This window comes from Carassius gibelio, chromosome B18 (assembly GCF_023724105.1).
Source record: "Carassius gibelio isolate Cgi1373 ecotype wild population from Czech Republic chromosome B18, carGib1.2-hapl.c, whole genome shotgun sequence".
Taxonomy (NCBI): Eukaryota; Metazoa; Chordata; class Actinopteri; order Cypriniformes; family Cyprinidae; genus Carassius; species Carassius gibelio.
The window spans coordinates 24,709,859-24,729,260 of NC_068413.1; the positions used below are offsets into that span (position 1 = coordinate 24,709,859).

Below are 19,402 nucleotides of genomic sequence, written 5' to 3' on the forward strand. Positions count from 1 at the left end.
CTGTTCCTCATATTCCCTCAAAACGTCTTCCATCTTCTCACCAAAACTTCCAGTCTTCCTCTTTTTGTAGAGCTTCAACAGCTGAGGTGTGTACTTGTCAAGTGCAGCATAGAAGGAATACAGTAGATTTTGATTGGTGATCCTGTGGAATTCACTGTAGAGCTGCATAGAAAACAAAAGCACAAGTTTTTTTTTTTTTTAAAACTCACATCATTCATTAACTTCAAGCCATATAAGACTGTAAGGGAAAAAACTTAAGGCAAACAGACAAAACCATATTAACACTAATCATTTTTTGCTCTTTATCCAGATCAACCAGTGCTGCAATCATGACCATGACAATGTGTCTAAGTTTTTACTCAATTGGGCTTCACAAAAGAGTGCAGGCCATCGGTCTTTCAATTCAGCAATGGGAGGAGCTGAATTCACAATTTCTTCACGCCTGAGTGCAAAGGTACGCTGCATATGTTGATGGATGATAATCATGTCTCTATCAGTCACGGTCTTCTTGAACTGCTCCACCATCTCAAGCCTCAAGTTCTCCAGTGTGTCCTTAGTTTCTCCTTGGGGATAATTGGGCATGAAGTTTATTTCTCCTCTTCTGGGTCTTTTGATTTTGGCCCTGGATGCTGCACCTTCTGGATTGGTCCTGCTACGTTTTCCAGCATTCACAGCCACATCCTTTATGCCAGCCCTGCTCAGTTTGGTCCTGTAGTTGCCCATTTTGAAGCGCAGGCTGTTCTTCCAACCCTCATACCCTGTTCCGGAACCTTTTTCTTTTAGGCAGGGGTATTTGCGCACCAGAGCCTCTGCAGCCATGAGAATATTTTTGGTACTGGGATATGCTTTATGCTTATATATTTCAGCAGCCATTCCATCCAGTATGTTGTGTTTTTGATCCCTAGTCAAGTTTAGAGTTTTCCCCTCTTTGACAAATGCATAGTTGCCCTCTCTTAGAGCATGCTCCACCTCGTAGGAGAATGTTGGAATAACAAAGATCTCTGGCCATCGGCAAAGACGATCTAGTGAATCTGTGTTATCAGACAACAGTGTATCATCTGTGCTGGTTGAACTGAGATCTGGCTCAAGATATCTAACTATCTTAATGGTTGCCTTGGATGGTAGGTCCTCGATGTTTCCTAAATTGCATAGGGCATTGTCAAATTCTGGGTCTTGAAACTGAAGCCGAAAGTCATAGGCAAGGTTCAACTTATTTTTTATCTCAATTATGAGGGCATTTACAGTCTCAGGACGAGAGGGCAAAATAAGCCTCTCAGCATTGACATCATCAAGGATGACCCTTAGTCTCAGGACATCAGTCGCTTCCATTTACACTGTATTAGGGAAGCCTGTAACATAAAACAGACAGAGCTACTCCAGGTGATGCCGCTGTTTTTCACTAGCTGCCTAGACCACCCACACATTATCCATCTGTAGCTTCATTAACCATACAGGCAAGAGAGTGGTAACAATATAAAAATAAAATAAAATAAAATAAAAAAAAAAATCACACTCTCCCAAAATGTCAAACAATTTTTTTTGTTTTAAGTAAGTATTGGTTAAACATTTTAAAAGTATGGTATAATTGGGATACCACAAATTTAACCAGCATATTGCATGTATTTACCTTGATGACACATTGGTCATAGTGGAAAATAGACATTACCTTTAATTATGTTGTCCAGTGTATTTATTAAAGGGTTAGTTCACCCAAAAATGAAAATAATGTCATTAATGACTCACCCTCATGTTGTTCCAAGGACTTATGACCTCTGTTCATCATCAGAACACAGTTTAAGACATTTTAGATTTAGTCCAAAAGCTTTCTGCCCCTCCATTGAAAATGTAGGTACGGTATACTGTGAACGTCCATAAAGCTAAAAAAAAAAAGACATCAAAGTAGTCCATGTGAAACCAGTGTGTTAGTTAAAATTGTTTGAAGCATCGAATATACATTTTGGTCCAAAAAGAACAAAAACTTTATTCCACTCTTCATTTTCTTAAGCTTTGCCCTCAAGTGTGTTTACGTAGTATAACTGCGCAGAACTTCTGGGTTCTACGTCACCACAGAGGTTTACTATTGTCCGACACTGGTCATGTGTGTGATGCGCGTGACGTACATCACAGAAGCACTACGCAGTTATACTACGTGAACACACTCGAGGCCAAAGCAGAAGAAAATGAAGAGTGCAATAAAGTTTTTATTTTTTGACAAAAATGTATTTTCGATGCTTCAAAAAGTTGGAGCTAACCCACTGATGTCACATGGACTTCTTTGATGGTGTCTTTATTAACTTTATGGACATGGACAGTATACAATGTATACATTTTCAATGGAGTGTCAGAAAGCTCTCGGATTAAATCTAAATTATCTTAAACTGTGTTCCAAAGATGAACGGAGATCTTGCGGGCTTGGAACGACATGAGGGTGAGTCAATAAATGACATTATTTTGGGGTGAACTAACCCTTTAAGGTGATCACTAGTGTTCATTGAAGGTCCAGACAGATCTTTAGCCTCCCTCAGGTCCCTGATAAGGCTAGTGATGGGCTACTCTCTTACTCTGACACAGGAATGAAATGTTTAGTTGTCAGAATTAGCTTGCTTGAAACCCTGTAGGCAAACAGTGGCATTCGGTCAGTTAGCTGACATACAGATTTCACTGTATGGCCCTTGCTTTTATGATCTGTTAGCTCATATGACCGCAAATGCTCAACATACCAGGTCTCATAGTCTTTCAGTACAAAGAAGATGTCATTTCTGATAAGTAATAGGCAAGGCAGCATGTGTCCCAGTGCAAACAAACATCCCAGCCACAAAAGCTGTGCCTTCAATGGTTACCTGTTTTGTGCCATATACACTGCTGCTGTCTGTGATGCTCGATATTAACGCATGTGTATCAGTAGGCAATGACTCAACATAGACAGACTCCACTTTTGAAGTCTGCACTGGTGGCTTGAAAAATCTTGGTGATGACAAATAGAATGCCATCATGTTTTGGTGTCTCTCTGCCATAGTTTTCAACACATTTTTGTAGTTATGAGAGCAACGAGCAACTGCCTTGAAGACTTTGTGCTTCCCCTCAAATCTCATTGTCCGAAGGTGCACCAGAGGACCAAAGCACTTTATGAGATGAGGATAATGCTCAATGTAATGATGCTTTGGCCGTAATCGTAAGCTGGGCAATACTTCCTGAAGCAGCTGCCTGTGATCTGAAATCTTACAGGCCATGTACTGAATGGTATCATCTGTGTAAGTATGAGACATGGCAAGTTCAACTATATCTTTTAATTCCATTAGCACCTCCCAGAATTTGTCTCCTTCAGGTACTCTGGAGCCAATGAGAACAGGTAGCAGTCTAAGCAGAGCGTGGTTCTCATGCCCATTCCCGCCGATTGTCCCTCGAGTGGCAAAACTCTGAGGAATTGGGTGAGGGCGGTTAACCTTATCAGAATGTTTTGGTTCTCATCTCAAAACTACCAGTGATTGCATTTGATGTTTGCATATCTGTCTGGGTGGCAAGACAAAATCTGCAAAAATATGTAGCCCTAAAACTCTCACTGAAACCAGCTAGCCCATGGGCAGCCAGGTTATCAGCCACAACAGAGTACACTGTGCCTTTGAGACAGTGACCAAATGTCTCAATGTAAACACCCTCATTTTCAAGAGCTTTTAGGTCACTCAAGAGAGGCGCAAAAACCTTTTCATACCCAAACTGCCGTACATCATTTGAGTTGCACAAAAGAGTCAACTGAGTAGATTGGAGTGCTGAGCGATACTTTACTGGGAGGTTAGCTAATGTCCAATAAACTGCACATACTTTGTGTATTTTTTTTGATGTTCCTAGAGGGTTTGCAATTTCAAAATCATCAACATAAAGAATAATTGACAATTTTTGACTCTTATCTGAGAGAAGCTCATTTTCCTGGAAGTAGGAGCCATCACAGTAAGACGAATACTGTCCAGGCAACTGTGAGGTGGTTTCTTGGACTTTCTCAAGTACGTCTGTTTTTTTCAACAACAACTGCAAAGATGTGAGAATGGGCACATACATAAATGTACGCTGTGACGACTCAATAAGGTACTCTACAGGCTTGGCAAATGGAAACTTATCCTCATAATATGACTTTCTCCTCTTTGCTGTTGACAGTGGTCCTTCAGAGGTAACAGATGTATACAACATATTACTCTCTGAAACTGCCTGGACAATCTCACTAACAAGTGTGTCAGTAATGGGGCAGTTATGTTTTTTCCAGTATTTTGATTATAGATTCTCTGAAAACTGGTTCTGACAGTGAAAACAATTGATCAATATGCTCAATGATTTCTTGTGTTGCTCTTGTGGATACATGGAGAATAGTCTGCATTTTCAAGAAGAAGGCAGCCAGATTGTACTGTAACTGCTCTGTTAATCCTTCGTCACTTCTGCCTGCTACCGGGGCTGAGGCAGTTTCATTTTCATCTGAAAGCTCTTCCTGATCATGTTCAGTGTCATCCTGGGAAACATTCGAGACATTTTGCACTACAACTGCCACATCATAGTCTGATGCATGTTGGTGTTCTCTGCACTTGTGTGAATTGTATGTTGAGTAAACATTTGTTTGAAACTTGCCCTAAATGGACATGGCACTGTTTCTTTCCGTCTTAGATGCCCCCTTAGATGAATAAACATGTCACTCTCAACAAATGGCTGCTTAAAATCACACACAGGGCAATGAAATGCCAGATTTAAAGTCAAATCACTGTTGTCTCTGCCTACCAGTCTTTTCTCCAAATGTACTCTTGACAAATGTACCTTCAATGAGTTATAAGTGCTAAATGTACACATGCAGTTGTTATACAGGCAAGGTAATGGTGAAATTGTGGAATACTGGCCATGATATAGTCTGTAATGTCTCAATAACTGTATTTTTAAGGCACTAGAAAAAACACACAATTTACATTTCCACATAATTTATACCAGTCAACAACAAAAAATAAAACCGTCAGTTTGCACAATTTTGTCAAAGTCTAGGCAGAGGACAAACTGTTGACCTTGCTATTTGCTTTTAACTAACATAAAAAAATAAATCACCGTATTTCCCTGATAACGTTTTTTTTTTTTTTTTTTTTTCTAAAAACGTTACATTGCGGAGAGGGGAGAACGTGACTGAAAGCGCCATATCCTGCCAATTTGGGCCCAACCTAGCCCTAAATACTGTTTAACAGTTAGCTAATGTTAGGTCATTCCCTTGTGCGATTTTATAGTAACCTCAGTTAACGCCTTAACTTTAAGTTACTTAAAAAAAGGGTGAGGGCATATTAGCTAGCGAGCCAACATAGTTTGCTAACGTTAACATAAAACTTTCACAAACTAACGTTAATGTTACTTAGCCAACTTAATGAACGAGTCATTTTGTATAAACCACTAAAGTGAGAAAATGAATTAGGTTAGAAAATTAGGTGAGAAAATCATTAGGTTACCTCGTGTGGAAGACAAAATTGTAGCGGTGTCCTGCAGGAAATAAATCATGTCACTGTCACCAGCAAGACACACAGCAGCAGTGCAGGGGGTCGGCGTTGCGAGCTTCCAGTGCCGTGCCGCGTGCAAGCTTGTGATGCAAACAGATAGAAAATGTCACGTCTTCTGCGAGCCGCAGTTTGCTAACATTAACAAAACTTTCACAAACTAACGTTAATGTTACTTAGCCAACTTAAAGTTGAATCAACAAACTTTTTTTTTTTTTTTTTATGAACCACTAAAGCAGGAATTGGTGCAAGCTAACGTTAGTGCTAACACTTAGTAACATTCCGATTCAAACAGTTTGCAAACCAGTAAGATTAATAAAATAACAGAAAATCATTAGGTTACCTTGTGTGAAAGACAAAGCTGTAGCGGTGTCTTGCAGGGAATTAATTATGTCACTGTCACCAGCAAGACACACCGGGCAGCAGTGCAGGGGGTCGGCGTTGCGAGCTTCCAGTGCCACGTGCAAACAGATAGAAAATGTCTCGCGTTCTCTTCTTCTACTTCTTCTTGGCTGTTGGCATCCAGTTTAATGGTGCACGTGTTCTCTTTTCGGCGCTGCGTGCTCAAAGACAGCAATGTGCATATTAAAGGAATACTACGCTTTTTTTTTTTTTTTTGAAAAAGGCTAATTTAACATCTCCCCCAGAGTTAAACAGTTGAGTTTTTGAATCCATTCAGACGATCTCCGGGTCTTTAGAAGAATATATATATATAGCTATATATTTTTTTCCTACTATGGATGTCAATGGGACCAGAAACATAAAGGGCCCTATCTTGCGCCCAGCGCAATTGACTTTGTACACCGACGCATGTGTCAATCCTATTTTGCACCTGCGCAAAGCGCGCTTTTCCCTCCACAGAAGCACGTCGCTAAACTAGTGAATGAACTTGCGCTCCCTGGGCGGTTCAGCGCAAAAAAGGAGGCGTGATCCGGCGCAAACAATCCCTGGTGCTATTTTGCTGTTCCATTAAACAATTGCGCCACTGACCAGAAAAAACCTAGTCTAAAGTCAGTGGCGCGTTGCGCGTTGTTCATTATGCTATTTTAAGGGCGCATGCTTGACCATAATGCATAGCGTGCACAACGCGCACACACTTTGCTCATGTAATCTACACAGATGCAACAGTTATTTTTGCAAATCATAAATTGTTACACTAAAAAAATATTAACACATGAGATGACGGAAATCATTGTGGTGTGCCACAATGATAGGCATAAAATAGGCATAAATCTAGCTTACAAATTATTCAGGCTAATTGTAGTAATTAAGGATCAGACCTGTTTACCCAATAGTGGCAAGACATATATGTATATAAGGACATCTGACAAATTGGTTTGTCCGTCAAGAACCAGGAAAAAAAATCGATGAAACAATTGTGGCTATTTCCTCCCACGCCTGTTTAACCGACGCTATTTTGGGTGGGTTTCTCCCATCCCCATACAACACAACTTCTCTGTCTTTCACTGCTCTTACAAGAACATCAGTCTCCTCGGCTGTGAACCGCTCCTGGCGTGCGCCTGGTAAATACGCCATAATAATAGCAATCCATAATGGAACTTGCGCACCTGCTTTTAAAGGGAATGTTGGATGAAGTTCTGATTGGTTTATTTCACGTTACGCCCAAACCACACCTATGAATAATGAAGCTACTTCAGACCAACCCATTTTAGATTTGCGCCGGGCGCAAGAGCCATTTATCCCGCCGGGAAAATAGCAACAGCGCCGAGACCCGCCCACAAACTTACTTGCGCTTCGCGCTTTGACACTTGCGTTTCAGATCGTTAAAATAGGGCCCAAAGTTTCATAGGGTCCAAAAAAAATATTCATTTCGCTTTTAGACAAAAGGGAAAGCAACACATTCTCACATGTGAGAAGCTGTAACATAAAATGTTTGTTATTTTTACTTGTAAATACTTACACATCTAGACTACTAAATCAAATCTTTATGTTTTGGGGCTTAAGAATTATTAGTATTATAATTGACATTCTTTAGTTTCCTTGGGCACAATATGATGAGTTTTAAACACAAAAGACTTGCATTTTGGTGATGATATAAAGTCAACTTAAAAAAAATAAGTCAATGGAACAAACTGGAATCATATTACCAATACTTAAACTTATCCACAAATTTAAGTGCACTCAAAACAACTAAGTTATTACTTCATCAATTCATTTTTGAGTTAGGTTAAATTTATCTGAATGAGTCACTCCAAATTATTGTGATGTTTAAGTTATGTTAAATTACTTCTTTTATTAAGATGGGCTGTTAGGTTTTACAGTGAAACTCAACTGCAGGCGGCAGATCCTTTTCCTATTTGGCGCCTAAACTCTGCACTGTAAACCCTAATGTTGTAATTAATAAAGAATTCAAGTTAACATAACTTCACATTACAAGTTTTGCCATCAAAACTTAAACAGGTGTGTTTAAATTACTCATTGGCAGTAAAAATCTTTTGAATTAAGATTTTAAGTGTTATTAACTCAGAATTTCCATTTATTTAAATTATTCGTACGTCTCTGTTTAAAAATGATTGGTCGCGCTTGAAATTCTGCCTTGACAACAGCGCCGATTGGCCAATATAACACAAGGCGGGAATTTTTTTGTCGAATTTGCTGAAGACGCAGCACTGACTGCGGTTCACAATCATTTGCAGGAACACCTGAAAGAAGAAATAAATAATACAGTTTAAAGTTAAATAGGTAAGTAAAGGTTTAAACGTAACGCATAAATATACACACGTTGTTTTTTTTATTTCCTTATACGTTTTATTGTCATATTATTTGCATGTTGATAATACTTTTCCGTTTTACTCTGGCAGCGGGCCAGCTGCACAAGCAGCCAGACAGGCGTTAAAGCAGGCGGGAAGAGAGTCGTCGTGAAAGACCCAGAGTACGCTGGTAGGTAGAATACTGGAAAAATATATATTTAAATTTTGCTTAGTTGCCTTTGAGTATTTTCGAGTTATAAACACGTTCGTGTTACCAACTTTCTGTAAGAACATCTGAATTTCCAGTTTTCCTCCTGTAGGGACAGTAACATTAGCAGGCAGGTGGTTATGAAGCAGACGAGGAGGGGGAAGAGTCGAGGCCACAGGAGTAACGTTACGCTGGTAAATTTTGCTTTATTGTCTGCTATGTTTTATTTTATTTTTTATACAACTGGACTTAAGGTATAAATGCATTTAAGTTAAAACCCCTTAACTTCCAAACATAGCCAATGTTTTACAGACTAACTTAGCGCTGTTGTTTACAATAGACCTAAGCGTGATATTGCTGCTGGAACTTCGAGACAAATCTATTTCCAGACACTGAAATGTCTCTTTGTGTAATTTGTGAAAGGACGTTTCTTTTATTTGGTGTAAAATTTGGCTGCCGCGTGAATACTGACTTATGCCTAACGTTAATCGTTATAAGAATTTATTTGGCCGGTATGTTACTAAAAACCGCAGACCTTTTCCTGCCTGCGACACATTTACAGAGATATTATTAATTAATGAATGGTTATGTGGAATGAAATTATATGAAATGATAGGTCTATGCAAGAAGCTAAACCTCATATTTTACCTTTAATTCACAGCCTCTGCAAACAAAGCTGAATTTTGTTTACTAACTTACAGTCTGGAACACAAGCGTAAAGATGTATATCAAACTTTGGGAATCTGTCAATCTTCCCGATTTGAGATCACACATGTGAATGTAATTTTGCTTTTTTAAACGGGTTGCAACATTAAGGATAGCAGCAAGTATCATTTTGATGAACAACACAACAGACCCATCTCCTCCTGACAGCCTGGAGCGCAAGCACCCTGATGTGTGGTTTATTTACAACTAGCAGGATGTGCAAAATGGTACTTGCTACTATCCTTGATGCTGCAACCTGTATAAAAAAGTAAGATTGTTCACATGAGTGATCTCAAATTGGGAAGATTGAGTTTTCACATATTCCCAAAGTTTGATATATCTTTACACTCGCACTCCAGACTGTAGAAAATACACTCAGGGCTGTTTGTACAAGGTAAAGGTAATAATGTTATAAATAATGTTGCTTGCATAGACTTATCGTTTCATTTCATAAGACACAAATATATCATCAGGAATCACAATTATTGATTTTGTTTTGCTTGTACACGTTTTTTGACAATTAAAGGGATGGTTACAGTTGACTTTCATTATATGAATAGCCAAAGACAACAGTTTCAGCCAAAAATCTCCCTTAATGTTCTGCTAAATAAAGTCGCCCACATCTTGGATGGCTAGAGTGAGTAAATTGACAGCAAATTTTTATTCATGATAGTAGATAGTAGATTGATTCTTTATAAACTGCAATATAGACTTCATAGTTGATCTCTGATTGAATGTTTAAAGGCTATAATAATGTATTATTATCAAGTGGTTGGATTTAATAAAATTTTATTTTTTTCACACAAGCTATCAGAGCCAACTGAAACTGAACTTTGGTGCTTCAAGGACTACCCCTTTGGTTTGGAGATGACTCCTGCTTTCTTTAAGATGTCTTTGGTAAGTGTTCCAAGGAGAAAATGTCCAAAAGACACCCTCTCACCCTCTATACACACTCTAACACATTCACAATCTCGGTCATACACACACACTGTATCAATCTAAAGGGTTAATTCACTCAAAAATGAAGATTCTGTAATTCATTGACTCACCCTTGTGTCATTCCATCTTTAAGACACAATAGATTTTTTTTTAATGATATTCTGTAACTTTCTGTCCCTCCATTGACATCCAACACAACTACACTTTCAAGGATGATAGGAAAGACTTTGCAGTACTCTGTACTACTGTACTCCAGTGGTTTAACCTCAATTTTATGAAGCAAAACGAGTGCTATGTTTGTGCAAAAAAAACATAATTTACCAGTGTAATTGTTTATCTGCAACGCGCGTTCAAGACAGTATCTCATATAGCACCACAACGTGTGAGTTTTGTATTCATGTGAGAGCAGACGTAATTGCGTGACCGTGCATTGGAGATTATATTTTTTTACAAGTTGTACTTTTTTTTTTTGTTGCACAAACAGATTACTTGTGTAGCTTCATGAAATTGAGGTTAAACCACTGGAGTCACATGGATTACTTTAATGATGTCTTTCATACCTTTTTGGACCTTGAAAGTGGTAATTGAATTGGATCTCTAGTATGGAGGGACTGAAACCTCATGGGTTTCATTAAAAATATTTTAATATGTTCCGAAGATGAACGTAGGTCTTTCAGATGTGCAACGACACAAGGTTCAGTAATTAATGACAGAATTTAAATTGAACATTTTGGGTGAACTAACCCTTTTAGGTTGATATTGATGCAGTGTATGTGAGACATCGTGTGAATGTGTAATAAAAAATGAAAATTCTGTCAGTAATTACTCACCCTCATGTTGTTCCAAACCTGTAATACTTTCGTTCATCTTCGGAACACAAATTAAGATATTTTTGATGAAATCTGAGAGCTGTCTTACTCCTCCATAGGTTTCTATTGTAATTGTAACTTGCCGGCCCAGAAAGTTAAAAACATTGTTAAAATAGTTAAAGTGACTACAGTGCCTCAACCTGAAGTTTATCAAGCGATGAGAATACTTTTTGTGCGCAAAAAAAATAAACAAAATAACGTCTATTCAACTATACATTGTCCTCTTTGTTTCTCTGAGTGAGTTCAAGTAGTCTAACAGTGCAGCACTTCTGGGTTGTACGTCAGAACGTAGGCTCACTATTGGCCAGCATCACACACATGACCAGCATGAGCCTCCATTCTGATGTACAACCCAGAGGCGCTGCGCTGTTACATAATGTAACGCTACGCTTGATACATTTCTGGTTCAGCCACTGTGGTCACTTGTACTATTTTAACATGTCTTTACAAACTTTCTGGGCTGGCAAGTTTAAATTACAGAGAAGCCTATGGAGGAGTGAGACAACTCTGATCATCAAAAATATTTTAATTTGTGTTCCGATGATGTATTACTGCGTTGAAACAACGTGAGGGTGAGTAATTACTAACAGAATTTTAATTTTTTTGGTGAACTAACCCTTTAAGTTAAACCTTTTTGAAATGTAAATGAGCTTGGATGTATGTGAATTAATTTTAATTTGTTAATGTTTTTTTCACTAGATGTCCGATGATCACCGCTCAATTCTTTATGTGCCAGTGGGGATTTTGATAGTTGAAGATGGGACAAGATGGGTCTCCCTCTTCGATTGGAATCGTAATCGAGGGAAAATTAGTGATGGACAATCTACATGACCTTCCTGAAAAAGCAATGTGCCTTCTGTTCGGACTTCTATATGCATAGCACCTGAGTCACCCAAAGTCACTGGGATACATGTTTGACTTCATTCAGCGGATTCTACTTTCCTTGGGGCAGAAAGACCTCCAGCCTAAAACACAGTCGTTGGCAAACCAGCTGTTTGGCTAAAATCGAGAAATTGCTTGGCGCACTTTTAATTGCAACACATTTACATTAAACATGGTCTTTTGAAAATGAGACTTAAAAATATGAGCTTAATGTTTTTTTTTTTTTTTTATGTGAGTGTAATGTTCTGTAAAAATGTAAGCTTACTGTTAAACATGAGCTCAATATTTTAATGTGACTTAAAAATGCAGCTTGCTGTTAAAAATATGAGCTACTGTTTTCTAAAAATGTGAGCTTAAGTGCTGTTCAAGTGTCTAAATGTGACTTAAAAATATGAGCTTGATATTAGTAATGTTTCTTAAATTAATGTAAGTGTATAAACCAAATAAAGCTGTTAATGGAAAAACAATATTTCTATTAAATCATTAAAACAAGTAAACAAGTAAACCATATAAAACTCAAAAATTTAAGTTAAGTCTATTTGCCTTTTTAAGTTATCTGTACTTGAACATTTAAGTTAATTCAATGAAGAGACCAACATTAGGTCTACTCAATTGAATTGAGTTGTCAATTTTGCCATTACTCAATTTTACTTACGCAACCACTTTCCTCAAATCATTTGAGTAGTCTCAACTTATTAGGGTTTACAGTGTGGAATAACCTAAACATTGTTCGGGAGGCAGAAACTGTAGTTTAAACCTAGATTAAACACCCATCTCTTTAATCTGGCTTACACATAACATACTAATATGCTTCTAATATCCAAATCCGTTAAAGGATTTTTAGGCTGCATTAATTAGGTAAACCGGAACAACCACAGGAAACAGATGATTCTTCTGCACAATCTGACTTTGCTGCAGCCTGAAATTGAACTGCTGGTTTCATCTGGTCAGAGGAGAACTGGCCCTCCAACTGAGCCTGGTTTCTCCCAAGGTATTTTTTCTCCATTCTGTCACCAATGGAGTTTTGCTTCCTTGCCGCTGTCGCCTCTGGCTTGCTTAGTTGGGGTCACTTCATCTACAGTGATATCGTTGACTTGATTGCAAATTAATGCACACACACTACTTAAACTGAACAGAGATGACATCACTGAATTCAATGATGAACTGCCTTTAACTGTCATTTTGCATTATTGACACACTGTTTTCCTAATGAATGTTGTTCAGTTGCTTTGATGCAATGTATTTTGTTTAAAGCGCTGTATACATAAAGGTGACTTGACTTGGCTTGACACTCCTTTAGTTAAGGTTAAAATAACTGTTGCCATAGAACATGCTAGAAACATAATCACAGCAATATTGATCCATTCATAGACTTTAAAGGGATAGTACACCACCCCAAAACATTCATTAATTATTTTAATCAATTCACCCTCATGTTGCTCCAAATCTGCAAAACCTTTCATCTTTGGAACACAAATTAAGATACTTTTTAATGAAATCTGAGAGCGTTCTAAACCTGCATAGACAGCAGTGGAACTGAACTGTTCCTAGACCCAGAAACGCAGTAAGGACAATTGGTAAAATACTCCACATGACATCAGTGGTTCAACCATAATTGTATGAAGATACAAGAATAAAATGTTTTTTTTTTTTTTTTTTTTTGCGTAAGGAAAACAAAAATACTAACTTCATTCAACAAATTATCTCCTGCGCACCACTGTCTGCTGTTCATGAAAGTACCATGACACAGTTGTGTGGTGTTGCTTATGTAGAACATGCATGGGCTGAGCCTTGTTTATAAGCAGAGGAAAGCACATGCATATGTCATGCTACACATGAAAATGGAAGCAGATGGTGACGGAGAAGAATTGCTGGATAGTCATTATTTTTTGTTTTCTTTGCACACAAAAATTATTATTTTATCTCTGTAAAAATATGGTTGAACCACTGATGCCACATAATCTGTATCACAGACATCCTGAATACATTTCTAGGCCAGTTACATTGTTGTATATGTCAGGTCAGAAACGTCTAGGAAAATTCAATTCAATTCAATTCAAGTTTATTTGTGTAGCGCTTTTTACAATACAAATCATTACAAAGCAACTTTACAGAAAATTATGTTTCTACAATAATAAAGAGTAGTAGCTTATGGTGGTGACTGTCAGTTTGTGCACGTTTGACAGGATTTTTAGAAAAAAATAATACAAGACGTAGTCAGCTAGACAATGAACATTATTAATATTATTAATTAATAATTATTATATGATGCAGTCACACATGTAGCGATAATTGTTAATTCTGTTTGTTGATTCAGGGTTAGCATCATCTGAGGTCCTCTGAGGGTCAGCATCATCTCTTCTCAGGTGTTCTGGATCCAGACTGGAGCTTGTGTAAATCCTAGTTACATCCCTTGGCAAAACATAGAAACAAAATAGAGACATCATAAGCATAGCTGCTGGTCCAACAAAGTAAAATTAGTTTAACCCAAGCTAATGAATAAAAATGGACATTTGATCAGATGCAACTACACTCACAATTTAAGAGATACATTATTTGAATGCTTGGCGAAAGAGATGCGTTTTTAATCTAGATTTAAACAGAGAGAGTGTGTCTGAACCCCGAACATTATCAGGAAGGCTATTCCAGAGTTTGGGAGCCAAATGTGAGAAAGCTCTACCTCCTTTAGTGGACTTTGCTATCCTAGGAACTACCAAAAGTCCAGCGTTTTGTGACCTTAGGGTGCATGATGGGTTGTAGCGTAGTAGAAGGCTAGTTAGGTACACAGGAGCTAAACCATTTAGGGCCTTATAGGTAAGTAATGATAATTTGTAACTGATAGGGAACTTAATAGGTAGCCAGTGCAGAGATTGTAAAATTGGGGTAATATGATCATATTTTCTTGACCTTGTAAGGACTCTAGCTGCTGCATTTTGGACTACCTGTAGCTTGTTTATTGACGAAACAGGACAACCAGAAGTGCATTACAATAGTCCAGTCTAGAGGCCATAAATGCATGAACTAGCTTTTCTGCATCAGAAACAGATAACATGTTTCGTTGCTTGGCAATGTTTCTAAGATGGAAGAATGCAGTTTTTGTAACATTGGAAATATGATTTTCAAAAGACAAATTGCTGTCTAATATAACACCCAGATTTCTGACTGTAGAGGAAGTAACAGTACATCCGTCTAGTTGCAGATTGTAATCTACAAGATTCTGTGTAGTGTTTTTTTGGTCCAATAATTAATATCCCTGTCTTATCCGAATTTAATTGGGGAAAATTATTTGTCATGCAATCTTTTACATTTTTAACACACTATGTTAGCTTAGATAATTGAGAAGTTTCATCTGGTCTCGTTGAGATACATAGCTGAGTGTCATCAGCATAACAGTGGAAGTTAATTCTGTATTTTCTAATAATATTAACAAGGGGCAACATGTACATTGAAAATAGAAGGGGACCTAGGACGGAACATTGTGGCACTCCATATTTTACTGATGATAACTAAGATGACACCCCATTTAAGTAAACAAAATGGTATAGGATCTAAACCATCTTAGAGCCTGCCCTTGCATACCTGCATAGTTTTGTAATCGATCTATGAGAATGTCATGATCTATGGTGTCGAACGCAGCACTAAGATCAAGTAAGACTAGAAATGAGATGCAAGTGTAGTTTCTGTGCTATGGTGGGGCCTGAAACCTGACTGAAATTCTTCATACAGATCATTTTTATGCAGGATGGTGCTCAATTGAGCAGACACAACTTTTTCTAAAATTTTAGATATAAATGGAAGATTTGAAATAGGCCTATAATTTGCCAGTACACTAGGATCTAGTTTTGGTTTCTTAATAAGAGGCTTGATAACCGCCAGCTTGAATGGTTTTGGGACGTGACCTAAAGATAACGACGAGTTAATGATATTGAGAAGCGGTTCTTCGGCTACAGGTAACAACTCTTTTTCTAATGTTATCTATTTTATCAGTAAAGAAATTCATAAAGTCATTACTATTTAACGTTGGTGGAAAATTTTAATCAGTTGGCGTCTGGTAATTTATTAATTTAGCCACTGTGACTAAAATGAACAAAGGTCTTATGGGTTTGGAAAGACATGAGTGTAAGTCATTAATAACAGAATTTTTGGGTGAACTAATCTTATTTGGGTGAAATCTAATCTAAGTATTTGCCCATTTAAATTCAAATAGAGATTTTTTTTTGGCTGGACAGTGTATTTGATACCATTATATTAAGTAATAATACCTGTGGGAAACAAAAGGTTCTTAATACATGTATAAATACCTCCTGTAATATCCCAAAGTATTTTACCATTTTCTGCCCAGAAAGAACAGGAGAACAGCAGTGAGAACATATTTGTCGAACTGTGCCATAAAGGTGTTTTGAAGAGGGATGGTTGTAATGTGTCGTAATTCAGTACCAATCTGTTGCACTCAGAAAAAATACTACACAGACAAAGATATCACATTGTGGTCTGCTGTGGGTGTCATTTCTTTTCTTCTCCTCTTATCCACCTTTTTCCTGAGTAATCGATGAGCGATTCCATGATGGATTTTAACATAAATTTGGATGCTGTCGTGTTACAGTCTCCACTGAAATCCATGTTAAAATGGGGTGAAAATATTGACTGAATTAAACTTTTTCATTACGACTAAATATGAAAATGTGTGCAGGCTAAAGCAGTGTTGTTGTTGGTTACCACAGTAACAAAATAAACTTAAGCAATTCCTGTAAATACATTTTTTGTGCACCAGCAAATATGTCTTTGTTCAGCCCTTTATGCCTTGCATAAACAATGACAAGAGAAGCTGTCTCTAAGACGTGCCCTCATGTTTTCAGTGTAGCTAACCTGCACTGCTTCATGTCATCTCACTCATTTTTCTATGACAGGCAAGTTACTGAAAAAAATAATAAATAAATGAATAAATAATAAAATAAAAATAAAAATAAAATTCATTGTGATATTGTGAAATGAAAAAAAATATGGTGCCATGTATTTTTACAACCATTTTCATAGGATTAACATTATATCATCAGCTCATATAATGTTAATTTGACAAAACACGTTGACTGTAAACGTGAAGTATCATTCTGTTATGAGGCGGGCAAGACTTCCACGTTCAGGAAAAAGGTATCCACCTTAAAAAGGTATAGTAAGGATTTGTTTTTTTTTTTGTTGCTTTTTTTTTTACCTTAAATCCAACCCTTCTGCAATGATGCCTGACGTTAAGACTTAAAGGGGTAGTTCACCTTAAAATGAAAATTAAGTTATAAATTACTCACGTTGGTGTTATTTAAATGGCAGTGAATAGCATCCTGCATTAAAAACTATATATTGAAAAACTATTCAGCATGATGACATTTAATGTATCCGACAATGCCTATAGTCCCATTTAGCAACTTGTTAGAAACCGTCTTTTTAAAGAAACATAACAGTAAAAAATCATTATTGTGGGGTGCAACTGTCATATAATCAAATGGCAAATTATCTTGAGCTTGTGTAAACCACAGACCATATTTTAAGGGATTAAATCAAACTCCCAATCAATAAACCCATTGACGATGAAACTGGAAGTGCTAAACTGCTAACTCGCTTTTGGGGTTTTGCCTACAAAGCAACATCATAGTTCCATCACACACACACACACACACACGAGATAAATAAATAAATGGAAGAGAGGGGCAGGGTGAGCAGTAGCTCATTATGATTTAAAAAAAAAAAAAAACATGCGCCGAAATGAGTCGTTGTGAACAGAATAGTTTTTTACAGGATAAAAAGGGTGCTGTTTTACATGACCATTGAGGAAATTAAATCAAAGTATTTTGCACACATTTCATGAAGACCCTAAATAATCATACCAACTTGTGGAAAATGGGCATCTGATGTCCCCTTTAAAAGGTTTGATTCAGGCCCATATTCATTGACATTATGTAGATGAGCATGAGCAGCACATTTTAAAAAAAAAATTCTCCTTCTGTAGTTCATAAAATAAAATGTACAATATAGGCAATAGAACAACACTAAAGGTGAGTAATTTATGACTTAATTTTTTAAATGATAGAATGACCTCTAATATTATTTGGTGGTGGTGTAATGGATCGTAGATGATCCGTACGGACCAGTCCACATGGCTTAGCACGCATGTGATTCGCAGATTAACTGTTAGATTTAGCCATCATACAGTGAACGTTTATCATTTGGAAGCGTTTGTCTTGCCAATTTAATCATTCAAAGAATTTCAGACAATTCATATCAAAGAGAAGTCGAATCGGGATTCGCGTGCACTTTTTCTCTGTTCTCAGCTTTAAGGATATCAATAGCATTGATACTTTGGTACCAAGTCTGTTTTTACATTTAAAATTTCTGCCGGTACTTGGTTTTCTTTAATAGTTTAATTAGCGATGGTACCGAAGGTAGTGACTAGCGAGGCTGCAATTCTTCTGGAACTGATGGAGGAAAGGCAGAGCATACACCTGGAAGTGTTTCAGTGATCAGATCTGCGACTCAAAATCCATAGTTACAAACCTGATTCCGAAAAAAGTTGGGACACTGTACAAATTGTGAGTAAAAAAGGAATGGTATAGTTTACAAACCTCATAAACGTACATTTTATTCACAATAGAATATAGATAACATATCAAATGTTAAAAACTAGTTATTTTGAAATGTCATGCCAAATATTATCTAATTTTGGGTTTCATGAGAGCTACACATTCCAAAAAAGTTGGAACAGGTAGCAATAAGAGGCCGGAAAAGTTAAATATACATATAAGGAACAGCTGGAGGACCAATTTGCAACTTATTAGGACAATTGGCAACATGATTTGGTATAAAAAGAACCTCTCAGAGTGGCAGTGTCTCTTAGGGTGACCATATGAGACATTTTCCCAGGACGCGTCCTTGCCAGGATTTCTATATTGCCTAAAACATCCAAAGTAGTTTGACCAATAACATGCAGGTATGGTACATAATCAACCAATCGTGGCGTGTGAGAAGGTGAGATCTACAGAGAACGATCAAAGCAATGCAAATACATGTACATGTTAGGTGTTTGTTCGTTCATTCAACTTGTGTCACACCTGGACTCATTTAGTGTGTTTTTGCCCGTGACCCAGTTTGTGTCTTTCCGTGTTTGGTTTGATTAGTTCCCAGGTGTGTCTATTCTATTCCTCATGTGTTCCATGTCCCTGTTAATTTAGTCATGCCATCCACCTGTGTTTCCCCAATTATCCTTTGTACATAAGCCTTGTCCTTTCAGTTCGGTTTTGTCGGGTATCATCACTTGTGACTGACTCACTCACTTACGTGTGTCTATCGCTGTGCTCCATGAATGGTATATATTAAAAGCCTTATTTCATCTATCCTCGGCTCCGTATTCCTTCAGGCAGCGTAAAACCGTGACACAAGACCCGACCAAAAAAAAAAGAAAGTTTAAAACTGTGTGTTTTCCCCTCCGTTTTGTTTTTGTTTTTTTCACAGTCCTTTTGTTTCGTAATGTCGATGGATCCCCTCTATAGCCCCGAATTCCTTCTCCTCATGCTGGAGCAGGAAGGACGTTCTCTC

General features: G+C 37.5%; 1 protein-coding gene and 1 long non-coding RNA gene across 2 annotated transcripts; one reads left to right on the forward strand and one right to left on the reverse strand.

Moving 5' to 3' along the window:
* Window positions 1-289: 289 nt before the first annotated feature.
* Window positions 290-5,812, reverse strand: LOC127976992 (uncharacterized). Its single transcript, XM_052581596.1, has 2 exons — window positions 5,463-5,812; window positions 290-1,349 (listed from the first exon to the last, which is right to left on the reverse strand). Exon 2 carries the CDS (start codon window positions 1,327-1,329, stop codon window positions 328-330), a length of 1,002 nt encoding a protein of 333 aa, XP_052437556.1. The 5' UTR covers window positions 1,330-1,349; window positions 5,463-5,812; the 3' UTR covers window positions 290-327.
* Window positions 5,813-7,946: 2,134 nt separating this feature from the next.
* Window positions 7,947-12,313, forward strand: LOC127976993 (uncharacterized). Its single transcript, XR_008158063.1, has 5 exons — window positions 7,947-8,210; window positions 8,330-8,408; window positions 8,539-8,620; window positions 9,939-10,028; window positions 11,639-12,313. It is a non-coding gene; the product is annotated as an uncharacterized LOC127976993 (long non-coding RNA).
* The last annotated feature ends 7,089 nt before the right edge of the window (window positions 12,314-19,402 follow it).

Coding starts and splice junctions, on each gene's coding strand:
- LOC127976992 (XM_052581596.1), bottom strand. CDS start 1,329: ATGGAAGCGACTGATGTCCTGAGACTAAGGGTCATCCTTGATGATGTC.